The 25,730-nt window shown below is 62.1% G+C and overlaps 2 protein-coding genes across 4 annotated transcripts in view; both read left to right on the top strand.

The window, feature by feature from the left end:
• Nucleotides 1-14,862, top strand: part of CELSR3 (cadherin EGF LAG seven-pass G-type receptor 3) — a 36,273-nt gene extending 21,411 nt beyond the window's left edge. Inside the window, exons 17-35 of the mRNA XM_068906775.1 lie at nucleotides 245-339; nucleotides 1,080-1,289; nucleotides 2,215-2,398; nucleotides 3,106-3,255; nucleotides 3,656-3,836; nucleotides 4,150-4,317; nucleotides 4,668-4,794; nucleotides 4,980-5,186; nucleotides 5,673-5,847; nucleotides 6,249-6,361; nucleotides 6,670-6,749; nucleotides 7,413-7,539; nucleotides 8,203-8,316; nucleotides 8,500-8,636; nucleotides 8,724-8,830; nucleotides 9,769-9,942; nucleotides 10,112-10,312; nucleotides 10,498-11,575; nucleotides 12,410-14,862. Coding sequence (XP_068762876.1) covers nucleotides 245-339; nucleotides 1,080-1,289; nucleotides 2,215-2,398; nucleotides 3,106-3,255; nucleotides 3,656-3,836; nucleotides 4,150-4,317; nucleotides 4,668-4,794; nucleotides 4,980-5,186; nucleotides 5,673-5,847; nucleotides 6,249-6,361; nucleotides 6,670-6,749; nucleotides 7,413-7,539; nucleotides 8,203-8,316; nucleotides 8,500-8,636; nucleotides 8,724-8,830; nucleotides 9,769-9,942; nucleotides 10,112-10,312; nucleotides 10,498-11,575; nucleotides 12,410-12,437 — 3,656 coding nt within the window. The 3' untranslated portion in view covers nucleotides 12,438-14,862. The remainder of the gene's footprint in view (nucleotides 1-244; nucleotides 340-1,079; nucleotides 1,290-2,214; nucleotides 2,399-3,105; nucleotides 3,256-3,655; nucleotides 3,837-4,149; nucleotides 4,318-4,667; nucleotides 4,795-4,979; nucleotides 5,187-5,672; nucleotides 5,848-6,248; nucleotides 6,362-6,669; nucleotides 6,750-7,412; nucleotides 7,540-8,202; nucleotides 8,317-8,499; nucleotides 8,637-8,723; nucleotides 8,831-9,768; nucleotides 9,943-10,111; nucleotides 10,313-10,497; nucleotides 11,576-12,409) is intronic.
• Nucleotides 14,863-14,969: 107 nt separating this feature from the next.
• On the top strand, nucleotides 14,970-24,926 carry SLC26A6 (solute carrier family 26 member 6). Of its 3 annotated transcripts, none has more exons than XM_068906776.1 (20): nucleotides 14,970-15,156; nucleotides 17,646-17,806; nucleotides 18,284-18,423; nucleotides 18,578-18,688; nucleotides 18,971-19,146; nucleotides 19,280-19,444; nucleotides 19,783-19,935; nucleotides 20,140-20,222; nucleotides 20,319-20,466; nucleotides 20,588-20,701; nucleotides 20,894-20,971; nucleotides 21,267-21,362; nucleotides 21,529-21,635; nucleotides 21,796-21,865; nucleotides 22,074-22,166; nucleotides 22,438-22,542; nucleotides 23,162-23,344; nucleotides 23,506-23,560; nucleotides 23,953-24,074; nucleotides 24,334-24,926. In XM_068906776.1, exons 2-20 carry the CDS (start codon nucleotides 17,667-17,669, stop codon nucleotides 24,355-24,357), a joined length of 2,163 nt encoding a protein of 720 aa, XP_068762877.1. In that variant the 5' UTR covers nucleotides 14,970-15,156; nucleotides 17,646-17,666; the 3' UTR covers nucleotides 24,358-24,926. The 3 variants fall into 3 exon arrangements, with proteins under 3 accessions (XP_068762877.1, XP_068762879.1, XP_068762878.1); XM_068906778.1 differs by lacking the exon at nucleotides 14,970-15,156 and adding an exon at nucleotides 16,507-16,774; XM_068906777.1 differs by lacking the exon at nucleotides 14,970-15,156 and adding an exon at nucleotides 17,168-17,549.
• The last annotated feature ends 804 nt before the right edge of the window (nucleotides 24,927-25,730 follow it).

Here is a 25,730-nt window from a genome sequence, read left to right as displayed (position 1 = left end):
AGGAGGACGGGGTTAGCCCAGGCAACAGCTTCCAAAGGTGATGCAGATCAAGTGTGCAACAGGCAGCGGTGACTTAGAGCAGGACAACAGCCCCTGGGCATTATGGGGCCTCCCCAGCACTTTCCTGTACTGGTCTTCAGGGTTAGTTGGTGCAGGGGGTTTCTGCTGGGGGCTGCAGTGGGGGAGCTGCATATCCTACACATCCTACACCAGATTTCAGACTTGTCCTTCCTCTTGATTTCAGGCACAGCTGTCAGACACTGTGATGAGGAGAAGGGCTGGCTGGAGCCAGATCTCTTCAACTGCACTTCACCTGCCTTCAAGGAGCTCTCCACGCTGGTAATCTCCTTGTGACTCTCCAGCCCTGACAGGGCAGGAACAGTAGAAACAAGGGCTCACTGCCAGATTGCAAAGGGCTCGACTCTCCATAGGCATTTAGAGTAGGAGAGGGCTTTGCCACAGTGCTCAGCACCTTTCTCTGCTCATCTCCTGCACCAAACCTGTCTGTGGGGCATTGATTTGAGCTGGAGTTTACTTTTGTTTAGTCTAATCTTTGGATATCCTGCCCTTCAGTCCAGTATTTGAGAAGAAAACAAATACCCTGAGCAGAGCTGTATTATTTGAAGCTGGTGGGATATCTGGTCTATGGGGCATCTGTCGCCATCAGACTCTTGACACTGACAAATCCCTCTGAAATATCTAGGCAGATTTACTAACGCTTCCATCCCACCTAGGCTGAGTGCTTAAAGCAAGTAGCTGGCCTAAAGCCAAGAGAGTTTCCCAGAGAAGTATTGCTAGATGCTTCCCCTGTCCTTTCTCTCCTCTTGCTGGTCTCTGCCAGGAATGGCACTGGGTTGCCAGGGCCTGGCTCAGTTCAAGCCCTTGGGTGTGGCTGAAGGCTGGTGCTGTCTGTCCCAGCAGCCACCGCTGTGAGTGTCCTCGGCTTGTGCCATGGTTTCAGAGATCATCTCTGGACCTGGGGGCCTGCAGCATCTCAGATCCTGCTTCCTTGGGGCTGTGGTGCTTCCTAGAGAGGAACCCACTCAGCGTTTAATCCTCTCCTTCCTCCCCACCGGCAGCTGGAGGGCTTGGAGAGGAACGAGACTGAACTCAACACAATTGAAGCCAAGAAGCTGGCCCACCGGCTCCGGGCCGTGACAGACCACATGGACCACTACTTTGGCAATGATGTGCACATCACCTACCGCCTGCTATCCCGCCTCATGGCCTTTGAGAGTCGGCAGCGTGGCTTTGGCCTGACAGCCACTCAGGATGCCCACTTCAATGAGGTGGGTCCTTCCCCTGAACTGGGGTGGCTTCTCTGGAGCTGCTGCGCTTTCTCAACTATCCTGAGCCTGGGTCTCTGTGAGGATTGAGGAGATTCTGCGACCACATCAGGAGTGCTGGGTCCAGTCCAGCTGTACCGCACAGTCATTGACCCACTGGAGCGATACCGATAGGGGCTGGAGTGCAGGATGAATGAGAAGAAGCCAAGAGAGCTGGCTTTGCTCAGCCTGGGGAAGAGAAGGCCAAGAGCAGTCTTATTGCTGTCTTCAGCTCCCTGTGGGGGGTGCAGAGAAGACAGAGCCATGCTCCTCTCAGAGGTGCCCAGTGAAAGGGTGAGAGGGAGCAGACACAGGTTGCAACAAGGGGAACTATGTTTAGGTGTAAGGCAAGCTGTTGTCCCCATGAGGGTGATAGATCTCACAGGGCCCAGATATAGGGGGAAGCTCCATCTTTTGAGATAGTCAAAATCTGGCTGGCCAAGGCCCTGATCCAGGTGGCCCTTCCTCGGGCAGGGGTCAGACCAGAGACCTCCAGGTCCCTCCCCCCTCCCCCAGCTATTGTGTGAGCTAGGGATGACTGAGGGCAGGGAGTGCCATGTCCCCGTGGCAGGATGGGCAAATGGTTGATCTTTCCTTTGTCTTAGTCTGTGGGTTGTGGACCTGAGTCAGATGAGCGTGAGATGAAACCCAAGCAGGCTGCAAGGAGGCTCCCACCTTTCCCAATCAGCGCTGGGTCAGATAGTGTCTCTGCAGGCACTGGCTGATGAGCTTTGAGAAGGAGTGCCTGTCGCAGGGGAAAGCATCCCTCTTCCCTGCGTCCTGGCACAGCAAGGTGGGCAAAGAGTACAGCTCTGGCCACCTGGGGGTGGCCAGGACGCAGCCCTAAGGCTCTGGTTCCCTTACCTCTGGCCCCGTCTCTCTGGTGCAGAACCTGCTGCGTGCGGGCAGCTCCGTGCTGGCGCCTGAGAACCGGGAGCACTGGGCCATGCTGCCGTACAGCGAGCATGGCAGCGCCAGCCTCATGGAGCAGCTACGGGACTACTCGGGCACGCTGGCCAGCAACATGAAACTCACCTACCTCAACCCCGTCGGCGTCATCACCCCCAACATCAGTGAGTAGGAGCTGGCTGGCCATGGGGCCCAGCTGCAGTGGTATGGAGCCATGCCTTCATTTAAAAAAAATTGGGCTGAAATCAGGGTTTTCTCCTGTTTGTTTTTACCTCTTCTCACCTGGGCAAGCTTTGTTTTGACAAAGGACACAAAGGGATGAGCGAAGGGCAGGTCGAGTCGCATCCCAGTGCTGCTGAGTGGGAAAATGAGTGAAGGGGATCTTAAATTCAACATATGCTTGAGCTGCTTATGAAAGGTTAGCCCCCATGTTAAGGGAGCAGCTGAGGCGGACTTGTGTGTAGCTGTGAGTTTATCAGCTCTCACGAATGTGGGAGTGGAGCAGGGAGATGTCCTGGTCCTGTCTCTCCCTCAAGCAGCAGGCACGCCACTGAAAGCCAGCAGAGCCTGGAGCGTGGAGCGTGCTGCGCTCTCCCAGTTATCCCCAATCCCACCTGAGCCTCTAGTGAAGGAGCCACTGGCTTCAGTGGCAGAAGCACCCTGTCCTACAGCAGAGCAAGATCTGGGCTGAGAAGGAGCACTGTGGATATTGGGAATGTTGCCTCATACCCAAGCGCGGGAGACGTTTGCAGCCCAGCCTGTGGCTTGTGTATGCCCTTTGCCAGTGACCTCGAACTCGGGATGCCCTGGAGCATGGTGCTCTCTGAGTGGCTGTCCTCCAGCTACCTTTCATTCCATCGCTCCTCCGCAGTGCTGAGCATCGACCGCATGGAGAACCGCTCCCACGTCCGCCGGCGCTACCCTCGCTACCACAGCAGCCTCTTCCGTGGCCAGCCCGCCTGGGACCCTCACACCCACGTTGTGCTGCCGCTCTCTGTGCTGAGCCCTCCAAAAGCCGAAGGTGAGCATGTGAGCATCGCTCGGAGATCAGTGTGGGCAAGCTTGGCTGGCAGGGGACATGTGCCCCTGCTGAGACCTGATTCTGTCAGAGATTCATCAGTCACCCCCAGAGCTCAGAGCTTCTCGCTCCACTGCATCCCAAAGACCCTCACAAGCCCTGCGGCCTTGCTGCTGCTGGCGTGGCCCAGCACCGATTCTCTCTGAGGTCCTAAGCATCCCGGGGCAAAGCTGGTGGAGAAAGGCACCCAGATCCTGTGGGCTAGTGAATACAAAAGGCACTAGCCTCTTCTTCCAGCCTAGCCAGATCAGGGCACTGCTGGGCTGCCCCCAGAGTGTGCAAGGCTGCGCTCAGGCCCTTGGGGTGGTGTGTGGGGCCATTCTCACCATCCCTTGTGTCTCAGCTGCCCCCACGGCAGTGCCCACCTTTGCTGGGGGTGAAGGGAACTACACTGTAGAGAGCTCCTCTCCGAGGCAAGCACTGCCAGAGCCCGAGCCCGCTCTCACTGTGATCATCCTCATCATGTACCGCACCCTGGGGGGGCTGCTCCCTGCACGCTACCAGGTGGATCGCCGCAGCATCAGGTATGTCCTGCTTCCCTTTCCCTCCGGGCAAGAAGGACTGCAAGCAGCAGCACAGGGAGGCTGTCTGGACTCTACTTTGCTCCCTCTCGCAGGCTTGCGTGCAGTGGTTTGGGTTTGGGTCCCAGCCAGGTGGTCCTGCTGTGCTCTGCCTGTTCCGTGGCTCAGCCTTGCTCTGCCCCACGTTGCTTGTCCCCTCAGTTTGGGCAGGGTGGAACTTTTCCTGCCGAGATGGAGGTGCTGGGTGACTTGGAAGTCCTGGGGAGGGCTGCAACCGCCAGGCTTGGGGACAGCAGGGCTCCGTGGCTCCTTGCAGGCTCCCCAAGAATCCCGTGATGAACTCCCCCATCGTGAGCGTGTCTGTGTTCAGCAATCACACCTTCCTGCGAGGGCCCCTGGACGCCCCTCTTGTGCTGGAATTTCGCCTGCTGGAGACAGCCAACAGGAGCAAACCTCTCTGCGTCCAGTGGAACCACTCCAACTTGTGAGTCGAGCGTGGCTGGGCCTCAGCCCTGCACTGTGATCCGCTCACTGGGCTGCTTTCTACTGGCACCTCCTAGTTCCCTGAGCCTTCCTGGCCGTTACAGAGGCTGTGTATCTGGGCAGAATCGGGACATGGGGGCTTCTGCCCTCTCCCAGGGGGTTCATTCCTGCTGGGAGGGTGCAGTAGGATCTCTGCAGGGCTCTGGCTCTGGTATTTTGGCTTTGGGAGTGCAGCTGTATCTGCTGGTAGAAAAGCTTTGCTGATGGCCCCTCTGCTGTGCAATTCCTTCCCTGCATGCCACACTCATGTGTCCTCTCTTCTAAGCATGCTCTGCTTTTTGGTGGCTGCAGGACCAACCCATCGGGCTTCTGGACAGCCAGGGACTGTGAGCTTGTGTACAGGAACACCACGCATGTCCACTGCCAGTGCTCCCAGTTTGGCACCTTCGGGGTCCTGATGGACAGCTCGCACCGGGAGGTAACCTCAGCCTATGGGGCTGTGAGCAGAAGAGGGCAGGCTGGAGGATGGTGCTGTTGGTTGTGGTGCCCAGAATAAGCAGGCATAGGCAGAAAACTTGTGGGTGGACACAGAGGCTGAGAGCTCAGTAGGCTTCACATGTCTTTCCCTAATGCTGCCTTTTGCCTTTGGTTCTCCTGCTGCAGCAACTGGAAGGTGACCTGGAGACACTGGCAGTTGTCACCTATTCCTTGGTGTCTCTCTCCCTGGTGGCCCTGCTGCTGACCTTCTCCTTCCTGACTTGCCTCAAAGGCCTCAAGTCCAACACACGTGGCATCCACTCCAACATATCAGTCACCCTCTTCTTCTCTGAGCTCCTCTTCCTGCTGGGCATCAACCGCACAGAGAACCAGGTGTGAGGCAGGAGCAAGCACACACACAATTTGGCTTGTTTCATTCCCTGGATTGTGTCTGACCAGCTGCAAGGAGCAGCCCTGATTCGGGAAGTGGAAGGTGTTGGCGCTGTTTCTGTGGGGCAACATTGGAGGTTAATGTACCAAAACAGGCTCTTTTGTGTCTTGAGTGACTTGGTGATCTGATCCTGGAGGCTGTTGTCTTCCATCCTGCAAAGTGCAAGTCTGTTAGTGGTTTGTAGACCCCCAGGAAGGTGCTTTTGTGAGAGATTCTGGACCTAAGCCTGGCCGGAAATCAGCAAATGCTTGCCCTGGGAAGAGACTGAACGCATTTGGAGTTGTGTGGGTGGGGAAGGGACCTCAGAGGGTATCATTTCCTCTGAGACCTGCCTTGCAGCCCTGCCATGGAGATGGGGGAAAGGTGGGGACAGAGCAGTTAGGTTTGGCACAGTGGGGCTATCTCTGAGTGGCTTTTGCCTCCTCCAGTTCCTCTGCACTGTGATCGCCATCCTCCTCCACTGCTTCTTCCTCTCTACCTTCGCCTGGCTCTTGGTCCAGGGCCTCCACATCTACCGCATGCAGACTGAAGCCCGCAACGTCAACTTTGGGGCCATGCGCTTCTACTATGCCATCGGCTGGGGAGTGCCCGCCATCATCACCGGTAGGAGCCGATTGTCCCCCAGCCATGGCAGAAGTGCTGTATCTCAGCAGCCTTCTGATCCCCTGGTGTCACCTAGCTCACCTGCCCAGTGGGGAGAGCAGAGGGTGGGCTCACCATGGGCAGCTGTTTGGATGGACCTGTGGGACCGCGTGCTGGTGTTGAGCACGCATGCTGAGTTGTCCAGCCAGGGGATATGTATCAAGGGCTGTTGTCGTGCCTCCTGGGGAGAAGTAACCCCACAGCATGTCTCACCGCAGCTTGCCTGGTGGGTGTGGGGTACCTGCTGTCCCCGGACTCATGGTTCAGGTCTCCTGGTTTCTCAAGCGTAGGTGTTTGGATGATGCGGCTCTAGCATATCTGAGGCTGCTGGGTCTGGACCTGATCTCTCTTTCCTCCCCCAGGGCTGGCTGTGGGCCTGGATCCTGAGGGCTACGGGAACCCTGACTTCTGCTGGATTTCCATTCATGATAAGCTGGTCTGGAGCTTTGCAGGCCCCATTACTGTCGTCATTGTGGTAAAACCCTGTCCTGTTTCACCCACAGCCCTCTCCCACCTCCTTTCTCTGCACCGTGGGTGCTCGCTTCTTCCTTGGGTGTTTGCTGCCTGCCCTCTTCTCTGTATTGTCCTCCCTCAATTGCAGCCCCTCTCTCTGCCCCCTCCTCACCCCAGGCAAACCCTGGGGAGGCTGTGGATCTGAGTGGGAAGGGAAGGGATGGAAGCCCACACAAGCCTGGCAGACCAGGAGACTGCCTGTGCTCCGGGTTTGGGGTGTCAGGCCAGAGCCACCCTTGCACAGCTTGTAACCAGTGCCAACACTTTCAGATGAATGGGGTGATGTTCCTGCTCGTGGCCAAGATGTCCTGCTCCCCAGGCCAAAAGGAGACCAAGAAGAAGTCGGTTCTGTGAGTACTGGTGGCCAGACTCCCAGCAAGGCTCCTGCTGCTCGTGGTTTTTACCGTTTCCAGTGACCATCCTCCCTCTTCCTCCATCGCCAAGTGCCCCTCTGTGCATCAGTATCAGCCTTGCGGCCATTCTCCTCTCCCACGTGGTGCCTGTGTTAACCTTTCCTAAGCTTCATCCTCTCCTCTAGTTCCTATGTCCTCATCTCCACACTTCCTGTCAGCCTGTCCCCTTCCCTGCCTGCCCTCACTGACACTTCTCACATCGGCTTGGATTAAACGCTCTGCCCTTGTTGACTCTCGGTGCCTATTTCTTCTTTTTCTGAACACTCCTGAAACCTTTCCTCACTCATCCTCTCCCTCCTTCCAGGCCAGCCCTGGAGCTTGGCTCAGCTCCTCTATCTGTGGCTCCAAACGACCTGTGTCATTTGGGCCCCTGCGTTTGCTGTGTGTGATCCAGAAGGGAAGACCCTGGGGGCAGGGGGAGCCAGGTCGCTATGCAGAGGTGTGCCCACAGTGCTGCGATGGGGCGCACGTGGAGGGCTGGGCAGGAGTGCTTTCCCCTCTGGATGTCTGTCTGTGAGCACTAGACTGTAGATTAACAACACGCACTAACCTCTTGGTGTGTGTGTGCTTGTGTGTGTCTGTCTGTCTCTCTCTCTCCAGCATGACGTTACGGAGCTCCTTTGTTCTACTTCTAGTTATTAGCACTACCTGGCTCTTTGGCCTCTTGGCTGTCAACAACAGTGTCCTGGCTTTCCACTACCTCTACACTGTCCTCTGCAGTCTTCAGGTAACTGCCCAGCCTTGGCAGGGGAGGCCTGGGGGGACGAAGGTGCTTTCTGTGCTCCTTCACCCAGCTCTGCCCCCTGCACGAGGCCTCTGGAGGACCCATGCAGGGATCGCGGCTGCGTTCCAGTGAGGCTTGGGTGCTAGGGACAGGGAGCACCATCACGCCTAGCTCACTGGCTCCTCGAGGCCCTTAGTGCCGTGTGGAGGAGGCACTGAGCTAGTGAGGTATAGCACACATATATGTGCTTAGGTCAGGCCAAAAGAGCACCCCTGTGGTCCTCCTGGCCCCCCCAGCCACCCCAGCCAGTGCAGCTGTCTGCGGGGAGCTGTGTGGGCCTAGAGTCATGACCGGAGACCCTGCTTTGGTCACTGCCTGCCGGGGGGGCACCCTTTCTGTTTCTCCCTCTCCCACGGCAGCTAGCCTGAGGGTCAGCACTGCTGAGCCTTGGGGGGCTCTTCAGGTGCTTACCAGGCAGCCACCAGGGCTGACATGCTGGTCTCTAGAGGAGGAACCAGGCCCCCGGGCCCCAGGTTTCTAGCCCAGAGCCCATGCTGCATCCAGAGGGCACTGGAGAGGAGCTAGACGCTCACCCCTCCTGTCTCTGCCGCGGGGTACCCTGCCACCCTCAGGCTCATGGCGTCTCTTCCCCTTTCTCCTTCCCAGGGCCTGGCCGTGCTGGTCCTGTTCTGTGTCCTGAACGACGAGGTACAGGAAGCCTGGAAACTAGCCTGCCTCGGCAAGAAGGCGCAGGGGGAGGAGGCCGCCAGGAGCACGCAGGTAGGCGGGAGCGGGCCCAGCCCGGGTCCCAGCAGGCTGGGACTTGCTGCGTGCTGGGGACGGGAGTTGACGGGGACGTCCCTTCTCCTGAGGAGTGCGGTCGGTGCAGGAGGGAAGTTTGTCTTCCCAGGCTACCATGGCACCTCCTTAACTAAGCCCATGGCTCTCTCCCTGCCTCGCCAGGGCCCCAATGCCTACAACAACACTGCGCTGTTTGAGGAGAGTGGGCTCATCCGTATCACCTTGGGGGCCTCCACCATCTCGTCTGTGAGCAGCGTGCGCTCTGCCCGCACCCACTCCAGCCAGCGGGGTTACCTCAGGTAGGGAGCGCTGCTGGGGCTCCAGCAGCGCCTCGGCAGAGCTGTGGGCTCACGCAGGTGCAACCCCTCAGACTTTCTGTCTTTCAGAGACAACGTGACGGCACGTCAGGGCTCAGCCCTGGACCACAGCCTGCTGGGGCACACGGGCCCCACAGACCTTGACGTGGCCATGTTCCACCGCGACGCTGGTGGAGGTAGGGCCCCAAACTTCGGCCAACTAAGCTTGTCCTGAATTAACGCTGACTTAAGCAGACCGTTGCCTGCGCAGGGCCTGACTGCATGGTTACATCCTCCACTCCACGTTTGGCCATGACTCCTGAGCACGCTGCCAGTGAGAGGGAAAGACAGCAGCTGTGTTGCTTAGCACAGCCTCCTGGGCTGCCAGCAAAGGGCATAGCTAGTTTTCAAAGGGTTGAAGATGGAGGAGGCAGGAGCCGCCCCTGTGGCTGGGATGTGGACTGTCAAGTGGTCCCTGGTGACATGTGTCGTTCCTAGGCACTGACACAACACTCTTGAGACCATGTCAAGAACACTGAGCTCAGGTCCACCTCCCCGGTGCCACGCAGGCACCAATCCACTGGAGGGAGACCAACAGGGGCCACCCGTGTGGTCAGGGCTGGAGCTCAGAGGGATGAGGGGAGGCCAGGAGAGCTGGGTTTGCTCAGCCTGGGAACAGGGAAGGCGGACAGGGGCTTTATTGCTGTCTGCAGCTCCCTAGGGGATTGCAGAGAAGACGGAGCCAGGCTCCTCTCAGAGGTATTTGGAGATAGGGCAAGAAGGAGCTGACACAGGTTGCAACAAGGGGAACCGCGATTAGGTACAAGGCAAGCTGTTTTCCCCACAAGGATGATCAAACCCTGGCACAGGGTCCAGACAGGGGCGGAACCTCCATTCCTGGAGGTAGTCAGAGCCCAGGTGGCCAAAGGACCAAGTGGCCAATTGCAACTGGCCCTGGCCTGAGAAGGGGTCAGACCAGACACCTCCACGTCTCTCCCCATCTCGGTTTTTCTATGACGCTGTCGTATAACCGGTGGATGCTCACAGGCATGAGCTTGTCCTCTTCCATTTGCACTGAAAAGCATCCCCCACCTCCATTCGAAATATCTCCCCCTCCCACGCCATGTCCCTACAGATCAAGACTCGGACTCGGACAGTGACCTATCTCTGGACGAAGAGCGCAGCCTCTCCATCCCGTCCTCGGAGAGTGAGGAGAACGTGCGTTTGCGGGGCCGCTTCCAGCGGCAGTTCAAGCGGGCGGCCCACAGTGAACGGCTCCTCACTAACCCCTCCAACACCACTCCCAAAGGCAAGTCCCATGGGCTCTGGCAGGGGAAAGGATGAGCTCAGGCCTCCTGTGCCATGGGGCAGCATGTGGGCATGGGAAACAGGCCATATCTTGCGATGGCCTCGTTCGCTTCTCACAGAACTGTTCTCTCCCTCTTTCCTGGGGCCTGTTTCACTGTGTCCTTGACCAGACGGGGATGGCAATGACCTCATGTCATACTGGCCAGCTCTGGGAGAGTGTGAGGTTCACCCCTGCTCCCTGCAGAAGTGGGGCTCTGAGCGGAAACTGGGGTTTGACATCAACAAGGACGCAGCCAACAATAACCAGCCGGACCTGGCCTTGACCAGCGGGGATGAGAACTCCCTCACCCAGACCCAGCGGCAAAGGAAAGGTAACAGCCTGTAGCAAGCGGGCAAGGGCAGCCTGGCCCGTCTTGGGTTCATGTGGCCCTGAAGACTCCACAGGAGATCTGTCTCATCGTGTCTTTGGGGAGGTACAGCTTAGCTCCCGTGGCTGAGTTTTCATGCTGCTTTCGCTGCTCTGCAAAGGTTTGACTTCTCTTTCTGTCTGGTGCAGGGATTTTGAAGAACCGCCTCCAGTACCCTCCGGCTCTCCAAGGCTTGCCATCTGTTGGCAGGATGACCAATGAGTTGTCATGGTACAAGACCTCCACGCTGGGTCACAGGGCTGTCCCCGCTGCCTCCTACGGCAGGATCTACTCTGGGGCAGGCAGTCTGTCGCAACCAGCAAGCCGGTACTCATCACGGGAGCAGCTCGACATGCTGATGAGGAGACAGATGTCCCGGGAGCAGCTGAGCAGGAACAATTCAGGAGAGTGCTTGGAAGCTGTGCCCAGCCGGCACGGGTCCAGGGAGGAGCTGGACACCATCCCCAGCCGGCATGGGTCCACTGAGCACCTGGAAAGTATTCCCAGCAGACATGGGTCTAGGGAAAACCTGGATCTACTAGCTACTAGGCCAAGTCAGAGAGATCACGGGAACACACTGCCCCGGAGGCAGGGCTCCAGAGACCACCTTGAAACTTTACCCTGCAGATTTGGGTCAAGAGAGCAGCTAGACTGTGGGCCAGTAAGGGAGGTCTCTAGAGAGTGGCTAAACACATTGCCAAGTAGGCAAGTGTCCAGAGACCGAATAGACATGGCGCCAAGTCGAGATACTTCTCGAGAACAGCTGGATTTGCTTTCTAGAAGACAGCCTTCCAGGGACCAGCTAGTGTCGGCTAGGCAAACTTCAAGAGAGCAGCTGGACTTTCTCTCCAGAAGACCTAATTCCAGAGAGGCTCTGGATACAGTGCCTAGCAGGCAGCCGTCACAGGAGAATCTGGGGTGTCTTTCTAGGAGACAACTCTCTAGGGAAAGCCTAGAACCGCTGTCTAGGAGACAGCCTTCCAGAGAGAATCTGGAGGCCATCCCCAGCCGACATCCTTCCACTGAACAGTTGGATATCCTTTCTTCCATCCTTGCTTCTTTTAACTCCTCTGCCCTGTCCTCAGTGCAATCTTCCAGCACACCTTCGGGCCCCCAAACCACTGCCACTCCCTCTGCCGTGCAGACCTCGACGCCCTCTGCGATGTGCCCCTCGACGCCTCGTTCCACCACGTCCCACAGCGTTTCGGAGCTGTCGCCAGATTCGGAGTAAGTGCATCCCTTCCCTGCCCCAGCCTTGCTCAGTCTGTCTCGTGCGTTGTCCCGCTGCCCGCCCTCTTCCCTCTGGGGTTTTTTTTGGGAAGGGAGAGCTGGGTAGGGGTGAGCCCCTCCGGGGACCGTCAGGCGTGTCAGGGACCTGAATGGTGACCATGCAGGTAAACTCTCTGTTGTTGTGGCTCCAGGCCCTTGCAATGCAGCATGAGCAGAAATGCCAGTGCATCTTTTGAGTCTTCCCAGCTCTGCCAGAAGTGGTGGCACTCACTCGTGTCCTGCAGAGCTCAGGGAAGAGAACGTCATGCAGCGAGGCCAGACCTGTGGCTGGCCCAGTCACTCAGTGCTAGGTGGAAGTCCCTGACGAGCAGATGTGTGGGTGGGGTGGACTGGCTGGAAGGAGAAGGGGGCCAGCAGGGCCTGAGTCCTAAGGGAGCCCTGCCTGCCCCAGCCATGTTTCTCCCCAGGGTCCCTGCCCAAATTTGTCATTTTCTCCCCCAGTGTCAGTCTAAGGGCTTTGCTCTCTGCCAGCACTGCTGATGTCCTGTCTCATTCCCCCTTTCCTCTTCCCTGCACTCAGTCACAGCTCTGCCTCCCCCTTGCCGGCCTGTTTCCCGTTCCCTGTAGGGCAGACGGGCTCCCTCCAGTCCTGTGCTAGCTGGCTGTTCCCAGCGAGGCCGTGGGACGTTTGGCTCACAGCCGTTCCTGCACTGAGGCACACCGGGGTTTCTGCCCCATCCCAATCCCCGCAAGCCAGGAGGCGGCAGGGGGCATGACGAGAGCCGTGGGGATGTGCCATGGCTTAATGCTATTTTTCTTTCCTCCGAAAAGAATAATGAGAAGTGAGGGCCATTCCTGAGGGGCCGAAGGAGTCCGTGAGAGCGACAGAAGAAGCAGGGTCGTTCGCCCAGCTGGACGCTGCTAGCTGAGGTTTGGTGTCCCCAGGGGCCAGAACTGATGGCGGTCAGAGGCCCGAAACCAATCCTGCCTTTCCCAACCCTCTGGGCTGAGGGGCTGGCAACCCACACCACCCACCTCCGGGAGCCCCCGGGCTCTCGGCTGCCGCTGCGCTCCCCATCCCCTGCTGGTGTGAGAGGTATAGCAGGAGCCCGCTCGGGCGAGGGTCACTTCTCCAACCCCTGGGGCTGAACTCTTCCTTTGCGACCCGTTTCTACGCAGGATGTGCACGCGCGCGTGTGAGTGTGCGGAGGGTGGGCAGCGGCAGGGGGGATGGAAAAGGAGCCCAAGACATGGGGGCAGGGGAGGGTTTTCTACCTTTTTGTATCTTTGTAATCAGAGAGAAGAGAAATTTCTATGGTTATTTTTACGGATGGTCTGTTCCTGGGACCTGGAGCATTTGTCTCGGTAACAGCCCTTTGCTGGCTTGCCTTGGGGGCCCCAGGGCCTGGCTTTGCTGCGAAGTCTGCTGGTGGGGGCCATGATCGTGGCGGGCCGGAGGGGCAAGGCCGGGCAGCTCTCGTGGCTTTGCCAGCACCGCTCCGTCCCCTCCCCGCGGCAGGCGGTGACTGCCCAGCTGCCCCCGCTGCCCCTCTGGTCCTCCCGCCGCGCTGCTCCCCACGCGTCTCAGCACATTCCTCCCAGCCCCGCAGCCTCTGCCCTTGCCCGCCCGTGGGGCCCCCGTTGGGGCTGCCACCGTCCGCAAAGCTCCATCAAGCAGCCGGGGTTACGGGTCCGGGCAAGGAGCTGGACAGCCCTGGCCCCGCGCGGGGTGGCAGCGGGCTCGGCTGTTCCCATTGCCGGCGCTCGCCCAGCTGAGGGTTGGCATCCACAGGAAGGAGATGTGGCTCCAGTGTCTGGGCCCAGAGTTGTTGTCACCAGCCCTGCAAAGGTTGTTTCCAGCTGGTGGTTCCCGGCGGGCTCCGCCATCGCGTGCACACGTGCCCGTGCTCCCGGCCGGCAGAGCACCCCAGCTCAGAGTAGCCTGGACTTCAGGAGACAGAGAGAAATGGCACTTTGCCCCCTCTGGAAATTCAAGCCCCCCCGGTGGTTTCCCTTTCTCAGCCCCGCAGCCCCCACCGCTGGGCAGCGGGAGGAAGGGCTCGCGCCCGCGCTCTGCTGCCCGCACGCACACACGCACGCTCACCTGTGCCTATCCCTTGCCTTGGTGCGGGGGCAGCCGGCTGGCGGGGGTCCGCGTGCTCCCCTTCCCCTCGGCTGCCCCCGAGGTGCTATCGGGGCCGTGTGCCAGCACGCTCCTTACTGCCTTATTACCACAAACTGCTGTAGCTTCGTGTTGCAACAAAACCCGAGATGTTTACAGAGGGGACTTGCGCCGCGGTGGCCGGGGCCCCCGTCCCCGGGGGAGGCTGGGGACGAGCCCCCTCCAGCCTGGAGCTACCGTGAGTGACCGAGGCGCGGCAGGACCGAGGGGGCTGCCGGCCCCCGGCGCAGTCCCCGCGAGGCGGTTTGCCGTGGCCCCGCGCCAGCCCCTCTCCCGGGACGGGGAGGGAAGGGCTTGCCGACGGGTTTACGCGGCGTTGAGGACTGGCGCCCTCCCCGCGGGCCGTGTCCGCCTTCGGGAACAAACTCGTTTACGCGTTTCTCTCTGGCTGCGCAGAGCCGGTGCCAGAGCCCTGGGGTCCGGCCGGCAGCCGGGACTGTGTCTCGGCCAGCATCGTGTCCCCCGGTCAGGACCGCGGCGGGTGGCTGCCTCCTGCCCTGCCGCGTCATGGGGCCCGCGTCTCTGCCAGCTGGGCGAGGGCACACGGCTGCTTCCGGCCGCGGGCAGCTCTCGGCCAAGCACCGCTGGCTGCTCCCGTGCTGTATCCGCGGGGCGCTCTGCTTTCAGCAGCCGCAGCCCTTAACCGTACAGCGCCGGCCCGCCGCGGCGGCTGCGGGCAGGCGGGCGGGCGGCAGCTCGAAGGTGCCCCTTTGCCACGGCACCCTGTTTCTCCTGCTCTCTCGCTCGGGATGAGGGGACGGGAACCTGCTGGTGCCAAACAGCAAGTGCCAAGTGCCAAAAAAAGAGCAGCGGAGGTGGTGGCGGCTGGGTGGCCATCCCCGGCGAGCCGGGCCGCCTGGGAAGCAGGAGTCAGCTCGCGGGTCCGCGGCTCCGTCCGTGATTGTAGCGCTGTGGCCTGGGCTCTGGGGAGCGTCCGCCTTCGGCTCGGGTTTGGTTTTGTTACTTTGGGGGGTTCGGTGGTTTTTTTTTTTTCTCTCCGTCTCCCGGTTCGGTGGGCAGGGAGATGCCCGCGCTCCCTCCCTGGCTGTGTACAAGTGTATTATGGAAGCGCCAGATGTGGAAATAAAAGTCTATAAAAGGTGCTGGACTCTGCTGTATCCCTGGGTGCCGGGGGCATGGCGGGAGGGAGGGCTTGGGCAGGGGCGAGCAGCCGGCCCCGGGCGTCTGACGTGAGGTGACGAGGACTTTGGGCCCCGCCAGCGGCTCAGGCTTAGCCGAGCCGTGGGGGAGCTCCAGGCTGGATCACTCGGGACCCCGGCGGCGCTGATCCACGGGCCACGAGCACGGAGAGAGGAGCAGCGCGCGGAGGAGATGCCGAGGGTGACCCAGCACCCTCCATCCTTCCTTTTCCTACTGGCACGGGGGGAAGGAGCAGGTGAGCAAAGGGCAGTGTTGATCAGAGCTATGACGCTCCGAGCAAGGGTCGCCATCGATGAGCGCGGTCCCTCCCCGCCTGCTCCTTATCGCCAGCGCGAGCCTGGCGCGGCCCCGCGCGCAGCCTGCCGGGGCGTGCTGGGGCGCTGCTCCGCGCCGCGTCCCCTCTTGGCCCCGCGCGGCTGAGTGGGGCCTGGGCGCAGGGGACGGGGAAGAGGAGATAAGGAGGCGGCAAATGGTGCCCAGCGCTATCAGTTGCTACTGAGCAGGAGCCTTTTTATGGCTCCTTTTCATTTCCCTCTGCCGTTTGGTGCCAAGCGAGCAGATAAACGAAGGGGAGGCGGCGGCTGCCGCGAGCCCCGGGCGCTGGCCCCGGCTTGCCCCTGCCCAGCCTGCAGCGGCCGCGGCGCTGCCGCTTCCCGGGGCAGCTCGGGCAGGCGGGCTCCCGGCAGACCCTCGCGGGGAAGGGCGAGGGTTAGGCTGGGACGCAGCGTTTGTGGCTGCTGGGTGGCGATGCTTCGAATCTGCCCGGGCAGGGCAGGGCAGGCGAGGGACGGCTAGTGGGACGGCCCGCGCGTCGGCCCCGGGCGGTGGGTCGCACGAACCGGGGCGAGAGCCGGGATGGCTGCGGGCTGCCTCCCAGCCGTCGAAAAGGGGCAAGAACAGGTCCCTCCAGCCCTGCAGGCAGCAGTTCCCGTGCGTCACTTCCTGGGCCACGTACCAGCAGCTCCTTTGGGTGCTGACCCCCGTCCCGGCAGGGCCAGGACCCCTCGCCGCCCTGCTTCGTGCAGGACGGAGACCAGTTAGCCCATTGCGGGAACCCCACCGCCGTGGCCAGGTGGCTGCTGCCTGGGTCACCGTGGGCCTGGGGCCAGGCGTGACTCAGAAACGCTCCAAACCTAGCCGAGATACCCGGCGGCGTAAAGGGTTCGGCGGGGCTCGCGCGCCTGCCGGGGAACTTTGGAACAAGATAGTGACAAAGTCGGTTCACGCTGGGGGAGAGGAGGGCAGTCCACAGGGCACAGCGCACCCTTTCCTCGCGGGTACGTGGGGGCCCGAGCCCGCCCAAAATACCCCAGCGCAGCGGCTGCGGGCTGCAGGCAGCCTCTGCTCCCCCCGGCCGCGGGCGCCGGTGCTGGGACGCAGCGGGGCGCCCGCGGGAGCCCCGGGGGCGCGGGAGGGTGGCAGCAGGCCCCGAGCAGCGCCCCGGGGTGGGGACAGCCGGGGAGGCCTCGGCGCGCCCTGGCCCTGCCGGGGGGCAGCAGGCTCCGGTGCCGGGATGCGCCCGTAGGCTGGGAGCCGCCGCGGGCCCCCCGCGCGGCACCGTGGCACGGCACTCCCTGCGCTCCCTGCGGCCGCGGCTCTCGGGGACAGGGCGGCCTTGGGGACAGCGGTGGCCACCCGGGGACCGCCTGGGCCGCTTGCCCAGGGCGATAGGGCACCGGGGAGGCCCAGCGGCGTCCACGCACCCGCCCAGGCCGGGGAAGGGAGCACCTGCTTGGCAGGGCACGAGGCAGGGCCGGGGCGAGGGAGCGGTGTCTCAAAGATCACGGGCAGCTATTAATAGGAGGGAGCAGGGTGCGCGCCCGCCGCGGCACCCGACAGCCCGGGCGCAGCAGGTAGGAGGCATGGGGGGGTGCTGCAGGGACGGCGGGGGGGGAGGCGCTGGGGTTGGCACGCTGCTCCGGCGGCGCCCGGGGCCGAGCGTCCTCGGGACCGACGGGGCGCTGGGTGCAGCCTGGCAGGGCGACGGCGCCAGGCTGGGACAAGGCAGGACTGCGGAGCCCTGTGGAGCCACCTCGGCCCCGACCCCGCCGGTGGCGGGTGGCAGGGGTGGGGGGGGGACACCCCATCCCAGCGCTGCCCCTCCGCGCGCGCCGCAGCGCAGGCGGCCGCGGGGATGCTGGGGCGGCAGGGGGGAACAGCAATGCCGTTGGGCTGTCTGGGGCACGGCGCGGGGCTCGGGGGGGCGAGAGCGGGGAGCTCACGCCTCCTGCCACCTGGGCATCGGCGCCCAGCCGGCCTCCCCGCCGGGCACGGCCCCCTGGGCAGGGCCGGCGCCGGTGGCCGGCCGGGCGAGTCGCTGACGCTCACCGGGGCTTAAAATTCCTGCTCCCCTCATGTGTAAAGGGACAAAGTCTGCGGGCAGGGGCCGCGGGGGCTGGCCGGGGCCCGGCTGGCCGGCAGTCCCAGTCCTCTCCGCTCGCCGCCCCGCGGTTCGTACGGGGCGCTGGGGGCCGGCCGAGGCTTCGGCAGCCGCCCGCCCCGGGCAGCCCCGCTGCAGCATCGCCTGGGCTCCCGCTGCTGCTTCGAGGCGTCCCAAACTCGGCTCGCTCCCGGCCCCGGGGCCCGTCCTGCATGCCGGCACGCGGGATCCTGGCCGGCCCCCCGGGGGTGAGCGGCGCTGCCGGAGGGGCCGTGGGGTGGTCGGGGTGCCGGGTGGCTCCCGCGACGGGGACGCGGCTGAGCCGTCCCTCGTGTCGCCGGCAGCGGGCCGGAGCGCGGGTGGCCATGGCGGGGGAGACGGTGCTGAGCCGCCGGCCCGGCGCATCCTGCGCGAGCTACGAGGTGCTGAGCGAGGCGGAGCTGGAGGAGGTGGTGCAGCGGAAACCCGCCGAGCCCTCGCTCAGCGACTGTCTCCGGAAGATAAGGTAGGGCTCTGCCATCCATGCCGGGCTGGAGGGGCCGGGGCCAGGAGGACGTACCCAGACCCCCGGGGCATCGCGCGCCCCGGCCCATGGGAGCGCCGCTGCATGCCCAGGCTCCCCCAGCCCAGCTGGCTCCAAGCTGGGCGAAGCAGGGCAGGGTCCGAGCTGCACCGTCCCTGCGCTTCGCTGCCACGGGCGCCCTGCTCCAGCCCGTCTCCATCCTTCACGGATCCCCAGCTGGAGCTGGGCGCAGCTTTGGTGGTGCAGGCTTGGGGGCTGGTTCCTCCAAGCCCAAACACACTTGTCCCCCGTGTCCCCTGCTTGGAGGGGCACCTCTCCGCCTGCAGGACCTACTGCTTCCCACGGGACCAGGCCCATGGGCCCCAGCATGTCCTCTCCACACAGCCCCGTCCGGCCCCGCTGCCACCTGCGAGCCCCTCCATCTGTCCTCACCCTCATCTCCCGCTCCTTTCCCCCAAGATGCTCGGCCTCCACCGCCAAGTCCCTGCTCTTCCGGTTCCTGCCCTTCCTGCGCTGGCTGCCCCGTTACCCGGTCAAGGACTGGCTCCTGGGGGACATCATCTCAGGATTCAGCGTGGGCATCATGCACCTGCCCCAGGGTGAGCGGTGTGGCCCCCTCGCCGTGCGCTCCCGCAGGCACCGCTGAGGCTGTTTGGGGGCTCCCTGCAGGGACGGGGGGCCAGGGTGCCCGCGGGGGCCATGGGGCCAGGGTCCAGCCCACTCTAACAATTCTCCCTGCTGCGCTGTGTCTAGGGCTCGCCTACGCGCTGCTGGCTGGGCTGCCGCCCGTCACCGGCCTCTATTCCTCCTTCTACCCCGTCTTCCTCTACTTCTTCTTTGGGACATCCAGACACAACTCTGTGGGTGAGCAGGGGCGGCCAGGGGACCTGCGTGCTCCTACAGGGATGGAGGGGAGGGGGCGAGGGTGAGGGCTGAGCCTTCATCCACGTGGCATTGTTGCACCAACATGCTGGGGGCGGGGGGGGGGAGGTTATATTTCCTTTGCCACATCAGTAAGATGGTTGGACAACCCCAGCCGAAGCACTGTGGGTGTGCTACAAGCCCACCCTAGGGGACGGGTGCCCACAGCCTTCAGAGCGGGTCCCTTCGGAAGAGGTCCCCTGCCCACATCTCTCCTGTCTCCAGGCCCCTTTGCTGTCATGTCTGTCATGATCGGGAGCGTGACAGACTCCCTGTTGCCCAGCGAGAATTTTCTGGAGCCCGTGAACGGCACCAACATGACATCAGTTAATGAAATGCGGCGGGATGCTGCCAGAGTGGAGCTGGTGGCCACGCTCACCGTCCTGGTGGGCATCTTCCAGGTACACAGGGCCTGACCCCTTGACAAGGAGCCAAAGGCACTGTGGCCCCGCAGTGGTGCTCTGAGCTGGGCTCCTGGCCCTGCCACCCTGAGCTGCTGGGCTCGTGCTCTCTGCCGGCTGCTTCTCGTTCCAGGTGGCCCTGGGCCTCCTGCAGTTCGGCTTTGTGGTGACCTACCTCTCGGACCCGCTGGTGCGCGGCTACACCACCGCCGCCTCCGTGCACGTCCTCATCTCCCAGCTCAAGTACATCTTTGGCATCTCTCTGGGCGAGCACTCAGGGCCGCTCTCGCTGTTCATGGTGAGTGGGGGGTGCACAGCTGCCGTGGGGTCCCTCCAACTCAGTGGGGTGCACTGAGATCCCCAAAAGCCTGCTGAAGGAAGCATCTGTCTTCACTCTGGTTTATAACCAAGACCCTCCTCGTTACGGACTTGGTGCTCAGAGCCCAGCTCGGTCTGGGCTGTCCCCAAAATGGCTGCATCCCCCTGGGTTGCATCCCCCTGGGATGCTGGGTTTGCTCCAGGATGGAGCTGGTGGCTATGCTTGTGGCCCTCATCTGAGCTGGGGGAGGAGGCAGAAGAGTGTCCGTGGCATTGGCTAGGTCCTGAGCCCATTGTCTCCTGCTGCTACCCTGCTAGACCTTCATCGAAATCTGCCAGAACCTGCCAAAGACCAACGTGGGCACCCTGGTGACAGCCATCATCGCCATGGTGGCCATCTTCATCGTGAAGGAGCTCAACCACAAGTTCTCCGCCAAGCTGCCCATGCCCATCCCCATCGAGCTCATCACGGTACCAAGCCAAATGGCTCCTCACACGGACGCGGTTGGCAAGCACCATGTCCTCAGGGTGTAGCCTGGCCGGTGTCAGTATCGGTGGGACTAGGTCCCTCAGTGAGGGCAGCTCTAGGATGGCATGTCCCCCTTCTCCTCTGCACGGTCCCTGCGGGGGAGGCTCTGCCTTTCCCGCTTCAGCCATTCCCGCTTCCCCCCTCAGATTATCATCTCCACCGGCATCTCCTACGGTGTCAACCTGAGCTCCAAGTTCGGCGTCTCCGTGGTGGGTGACATCCCCAGCGGGTGAGTGGAGCTGGGGCGCCAAGGGCAGCTCAGCCGGGGCGCCGTGCCGCCCGCTCGGTGCCCCTCTCTAGCTACGTCTCCCTCTCTCGGCTGCAGGTTGAAGCCGCCCATGGCCCCTAACATCAACTACTTTGGGCAGGTGGCGGGCAACGCATTCGCCATTGCTGTGGTGGGCTATGCCATCTGCATCTCCTTGGGCAAGATTTTTGCCTTGAAGCATGGCTACAAAGTGGACAGCAACCAGGTGATGCTCTGATATGCATGGCCCCTTCCCCATGTGATAAAATAAGGATTTTTTTTTCTCATGGCCCTTGGGGGAGGAGAGGCTGGCACTGTGCTCCTGACCCCCAGCTCTGTCCTTACAGGAGCTGATAGCTTTGGGCTTCTGCAACTTCCTGGGTGGCTTTTTCCAGTGTTTCGCCATCAGCTGCTCCATGTCACGGAGCCTGGTGCAGGAGAGCACTGGAGGCAATAGCCAGGTGGGTCAGGGCACCCTCCGCTCCAGCCGGCGCCGCTCGCAGAAGCAGCGGTGCCAGAGGCCTCCCCTGCTGCTGCCTTGCCCGAGGGTGTGCTGGTGCTGTAGCAGCGAGGGGCTGGAGCTGAAGACACCAGGATGCCAAGGTACTCGGCGTGACCCATGCTCACCTCTCACCTCCCGCTCTCCTTGCCAGGTGGCTGCTGTCATTGCGTCCCTGGTCATCTTAGTGACCATCCTAAAGATCGGGGAGCTCTTCCGGGACCTGCCCAAGGTACAGCCCATCTCCACTTGCCCTGTTCCCACATCCCCGGGGCCCAGGCAGCTGGGGAGGGCAGCCTCCGATGGACAGCAGCCCTCTGTGCCCTGTCCCTCCCACCCCATGCACAGCCGTGTTAGCAAAACCCCGTCCCATGGCACATCAACTTGGGAATGCTCTGTTTGGGGCTGCATGCGGCCAGGGGCAGCCCCTGCTCTGCTTGTGGTGCCTGGCATTGCGGGAGCGGGGCATGGAGAAGTCCCGGGACCGGCCCTCTCCATCCTCTCAGCTCCAGGAATTTCTCTCCCAGGCCATCCTAGCTGCTATCATCATCGTTAACCTCAAGGGCATGTTCAAGCAGTTTGCCGACTTCCGCACGCTCTGGAAGACCAACAGGGTTGACCTGGTAAGGTGCAGGGACTGCACAGGCTGTCTCCCCCGGGGTTGGGGCCACCGGGTTGTGCTGGCACTGCTGGCGCAGGGCTTGCTTTCTCCCTCCTCCGTGGGGCGCGCACAGTGCGCCAGTGCTGGCGAGGAGGCCGAGCACAGTTGGGCTGTGTCACCCCCTCCAGATGGTTTGGATCGTGACGTTTGTGGCCACCCTCCTGCTCAACTTGGACCTGGGCCTAGCAGTCTCAGTGGCCTTCGCACTGCTCACTGTCATCTTCCAGACCCAGCTGTAAGTAGCCCCAGGGCCAGGGGGGGCCAGGGAAACTTGTCCTGGGGCATGCGAGCATGGGGGTGTACTGGGACTGCTTGGGAGGAGGCGTTTGGGCACTGCTTCCCAAGGGGAGGATGAAGCCACCAGCAATCTCAGCTCTTCCCTCTTCTCCCCGCAGGCCTCACTACTCCATCCTGGGGCATATTTCTGACACAGATATCTACAGGGACGTAGCCGAATACAAGAAGGTAAAAACACCAAGGCGCTGGGGGCGCATGAGAAGTTGTTCCTGCAGGAGGCCAGGGCAGCTTGGAGTACCTGCAGGGGCTTGACGCTGCGAGGAGATGACCTGGGGGGTGTTTTGGGAGAAGTCAGGGGAGACCAGAGCTGGGGGCAGAGGAAAGGGCAGCATTCCTCACGTCCCCAGAGGTATAACACCCTCCCTGTCTCCCCCAGGCTCAGGAAGTCCCTGGTGTGAAAATTTTCCGCTCCTCCTCCACCATCTATTTTGCCAATGCGGAGCTATACACCGAGGCCCTGAAGAAGAAGGTAGAGGAGATGTGAGGTCCCTGGGGCACTGCAGGCGGGTGCCGTACCCTGTTCCCCACTACCCTGCCCGTGGGAAGCTTCAGTCCTGGGCATCTGGCTGCACTCCGCCTGCCCCGTCCCTCTTCTGCTGCTGTGGCCAGGTCCCAGAGGAGCTCCCCGGTGGCACACGGGACCGCCTGGGCCTGGGAGGGAGACAGGGGCTGAGTGCCCCCTGGGAGATCTCCCATGGGGTGGCAGCAGTGGACTGGGAATGGGCTGTGTTGTTTTGCAGAGCGGTGTCAATGTGGACCGCCTGATTGAGAAGAAGAAGAAAGCCCTCAAGAAGCTGAAGAAACAGCAGAAGCAAGCTGAGAAGGAGAAGGCAAAGAGGCAAAAGGTGCTTCCCAGGGCTGGAGCTGTTGGGGCCCTCTGCCCGGCTCCCTCTCCGAGCTCTGGGGTCAGGTGTCCCGGAAATCTCCATGGGCTCCCAGGAACTGCTCCCACTGCTGGCTGGGGCATGTGCTGGGGCTGGGCTGCCAGGTGAGGAGTGGAAAGAGAGGCAGGGCTGTGATGCCCGAGCTGTGTCCCGAGGTCAGCAGGTGAGGCCAAGGCCATTAATGATTACATGGGAGGAGCCGGTGAGTCATTAATAGTTGGCAAGTTAATCATCAAAACAGAGAGCAACAGCTAATGGGTCTGACTTCAGGGAAAGTCATTAGTAGGAGGCCATGAGCTCCCATGTGTCAGCAACAGGGAGAGCCAGGTCAGCGCGCGGTTGTTAAAACCAGCAAACCCAGAGAGGGCTGCCAGTGTCGAAAGCAGGATGCAGGTGGGAGGGATGCACCTGCCACTGGACATCACCCACTGCCCTAACTGTAATGCAGCCAAAGCTCCTCTCCAGGCCCACCTGCATTTTAGGGAACGAAAGACAAGAGGGGGGACAATTTCCAGCCTGCTGGCCTAGCCTGGTATGCTGTCAGCTCCCACACAGTGAGGCTGGGTCTCCTTCCCCCCAGGATATGGAGAATGGGCCGGGCATTGCGGTGATCGAGCTGAGCCGGGACGCGGCGGAGGGCAGCACACCTGCTGAGCCCACTCTGCGCTCCCTGGGCCTCCCTGTGCCCGACTTCCACACCGTCATCCTGGACTTCAGCCCTGTCAACTTCATGGACACTGTCTCCATAAAGATCCTGAAGAACGTAAGGGAAGGGCTTGGGGAGCAGGGAAGACGCTAACTGGCAATCTTGCAAAAAGCTTCCCAAGTGCCCCATTAGGGGTGGTGGGATGGCCACTGTCCAACCCATTTCCCACGCGCGCAGGGCAGCCCGACACCTGTCCATGTGTTTGCCATCATTTGCAGATCTTCAGGGATTTCCGAGAGATAGAAGTGGACGTCTTCATTGCTGGCTGCCCAGGTGAGGAGGCCTTGCAGGATCATCAGCCCTCATGGGACAAGGCCACCCCTTTAGAAGGACATGGCTGAGTGCTTGGTGGCTCACTGTGGCCTCCCCAACTCCAGGTGTCCCTTTTCCCAGAATTTCCCAAAGGGACGCAGCTCCTGGCTGATGCAGGGCAGCTACAGGGCCCTCCTGAGCCCTGGGGTGGCCCTTCCCCAGCCTGGTCCCACCATGGGGTCATCTGGCTTGGGGACGCATCTGGAGTCCCATGGCCCCAGTGTAGCGTGTGCCCTTGCAAGGACACTCGCTGGGGTGGCAATTGCCACCACAGAGCAGGGAGAAGCTGGTTGGGGTGGGATGGGGGCGGGGGCCACGATGCCACCTTGGTGGGCACTTCTCCCTCCACACAGCATCCGTCATCACCCAGCTGGAGAAGGGCAACTTCTTCAGCCAGACCATCACCAAGCACCACTTCTTCGCTTCGGTGCACGACGCCGTGGTCCATGTCACTGGGCAGCGGGAGGAGGCCCTGGTAAGCACCGGACTCCCCGCTAGCCGGGACACAGCCATCCTTGCCTTCCTCCATGTGTCTCCTGGGGGCTGCACTGGGAGCGCGTCCATGGGCTTGCATGGGAGAGGCGGTTTCCCTGGGCGCGAGCCGCTGGGGACCTTGCTGGGTCGCGCCCTCACTCCTTGCCGCGGGGTCTGTGGGGCTGGGCGCACCAGCGGAGACCTGGGGTGCTGCTTGGAGGGGTTGAGCCGGACTGACCTCTCGCTGCCCGGCTCCATAGGTGTGCTCCAGCACCAAAATGTAGCCCCACGAGAGGGGGACGTTGGAGGCCCACCTCCAAGGCAGGTTTCCAGAGGACGTTCAAGGACCAGTAACGCAGGACCTCCCGCTGTGGGACTCCTCTGAAGACACGAGCTCTCCTCCTGCCGAGTGCCACTCGGGTGCCTGGAGACCTCCTGCCCTCGGCCAGCCCCATCGGACGTCCGGTGAAGCTGGCCAGCTACCTCAGACACAAGCCCGTCCGTAAGGATCTGCCCTGGCACCAGGCCCACCAGAGCCCCCGGCGCAGCTCCTTGTCCCCCGGGACCAGGCTGGGATGCCCTCCTGGTGATGGCAGCCCCAGGGTCGAGCTGTTGCAGGGAGATGGTGCCAATTTTTGGACCCCAGAGGAGGAGGAGGAGGAGGAAGGCCCTCGCTGGTCGTGCCCCTGGCTGGCTGCCTGCCCAAGCTGGTGTGGGGCTGTCCAGAGGCGCGTTTGCCCTCTCTCTGCATCGGTTGTCAGCATGGCTAAAATACTGCAGTGTTTCTGAGCATTAATTTTAGAGCAGCATGTGACTGATGAATATTTCTCAATAAACGTGTCCTCGGCCAAGATATGTTTTTGCCTGTTGTTAATGATTGGCGCTCTCTGGCCAGAGTCTGCGTTTCCATATGAATATTATCGGATGATACAGTTAGGTTGACTCTTAACTACCGTGCCCCTTTGGCCCTTTTTTTGCCCCGGTCCCGGACACTCTTTGCACTCCTTTGGCGTCATTCGAAGACCTGCGAGGTGGAAGGAGGCCCGGCGTTGGAGAGGGTCACTGGTGAGCCGCCGGGCACGGGAGCCAGAGCAGCACGGGGGAGCGGGGTGCCTGGCCCCGGGCAGGTGGCTCCCAGCCCCAGAAACGGTCCTGCTCCTGTGCGAGCTGAGCCCCGCGCCGGGGGACCAGGATTTGTGGCAGAGCCCTTTGGCACGCACGGCTCCAGCCCTGCTCTCACGGCCACCTGCTCTTGCACGAGGTCACTGCTGATTTTGCCCTTCGGGCTCCCAGGCTGCTCCATAATCGCTCCCAAACTGCAGGAGCCACCTCCCCCCTCCGCAGGGCCTGCTGCGGGCACCTGGTGCTCCCTGGTACCCCCCCACGCTGGTGCTGCCCCACGCGTCCCCCCAGACCGTGCGCGCCGAGTCCAAGCTCCCTTTGGGCTGAGCAATTGGAGCATCCCTGCTGGGCTCTGCTGGGCTGGGACCCCCCCCCCCGCACCCCTGCTCAGCTGGGACCCCTCCCACCCCACTGCATGGGGACCCCACAGCATCCCTGCTGGGCTCAGCTGGGCTAGGACCCCCCCTGCACCCCTGCTCAGCTGGGACCCCCCCACCCCACTGCATGGGGACCCCACAGCATCTCTGCTGGGCTC

This window comes from Struthio camelus, chromosome 14 (genome assembly GCF_040807025.1).
Source record: "Struthio camelus isolate bStrCam1 chromosome 14, bStrCam1.hap1, whole genome shotgun sequence".
In the NCBI taxonomy this organism is placed as follows: Eukaryota; Metazoa; Chordata; class Aves; order Struthioniformes; family Struthionidae; genus Struthio; species Struthio camelus.
This window is presented reverse-complemented; position numbering and strand designations above follow the sequence as displayed.

What these genes read in the sequence shown, in the direction of transcription:
- SLC26A6 (XM_068906777.1), top strand. Translation starts at nt 17,514, where the DNA reads ATGCCGGCACGCGGGATCCTGGCCGGCCCCCCGGGG. An exon ending in TCCTGGTGGGCATCTTCCAG is followed by an intron (nt 19,147 to 19,279) that starts GTACACAGGGCC and finishes TTCTCGTTCCAG; the next exon opens with GTGGCCCTGGGCCTCCTGCA. An exon ending in GTCATCTTCCAGACCCAGCT is followed by an intron (nt 21,636 to 21,795) that starts GTAAGTAGCCCC and finishes TTCTCCCCGCAG; the next exon opens with GCCTCACTACTCCATCCTGG.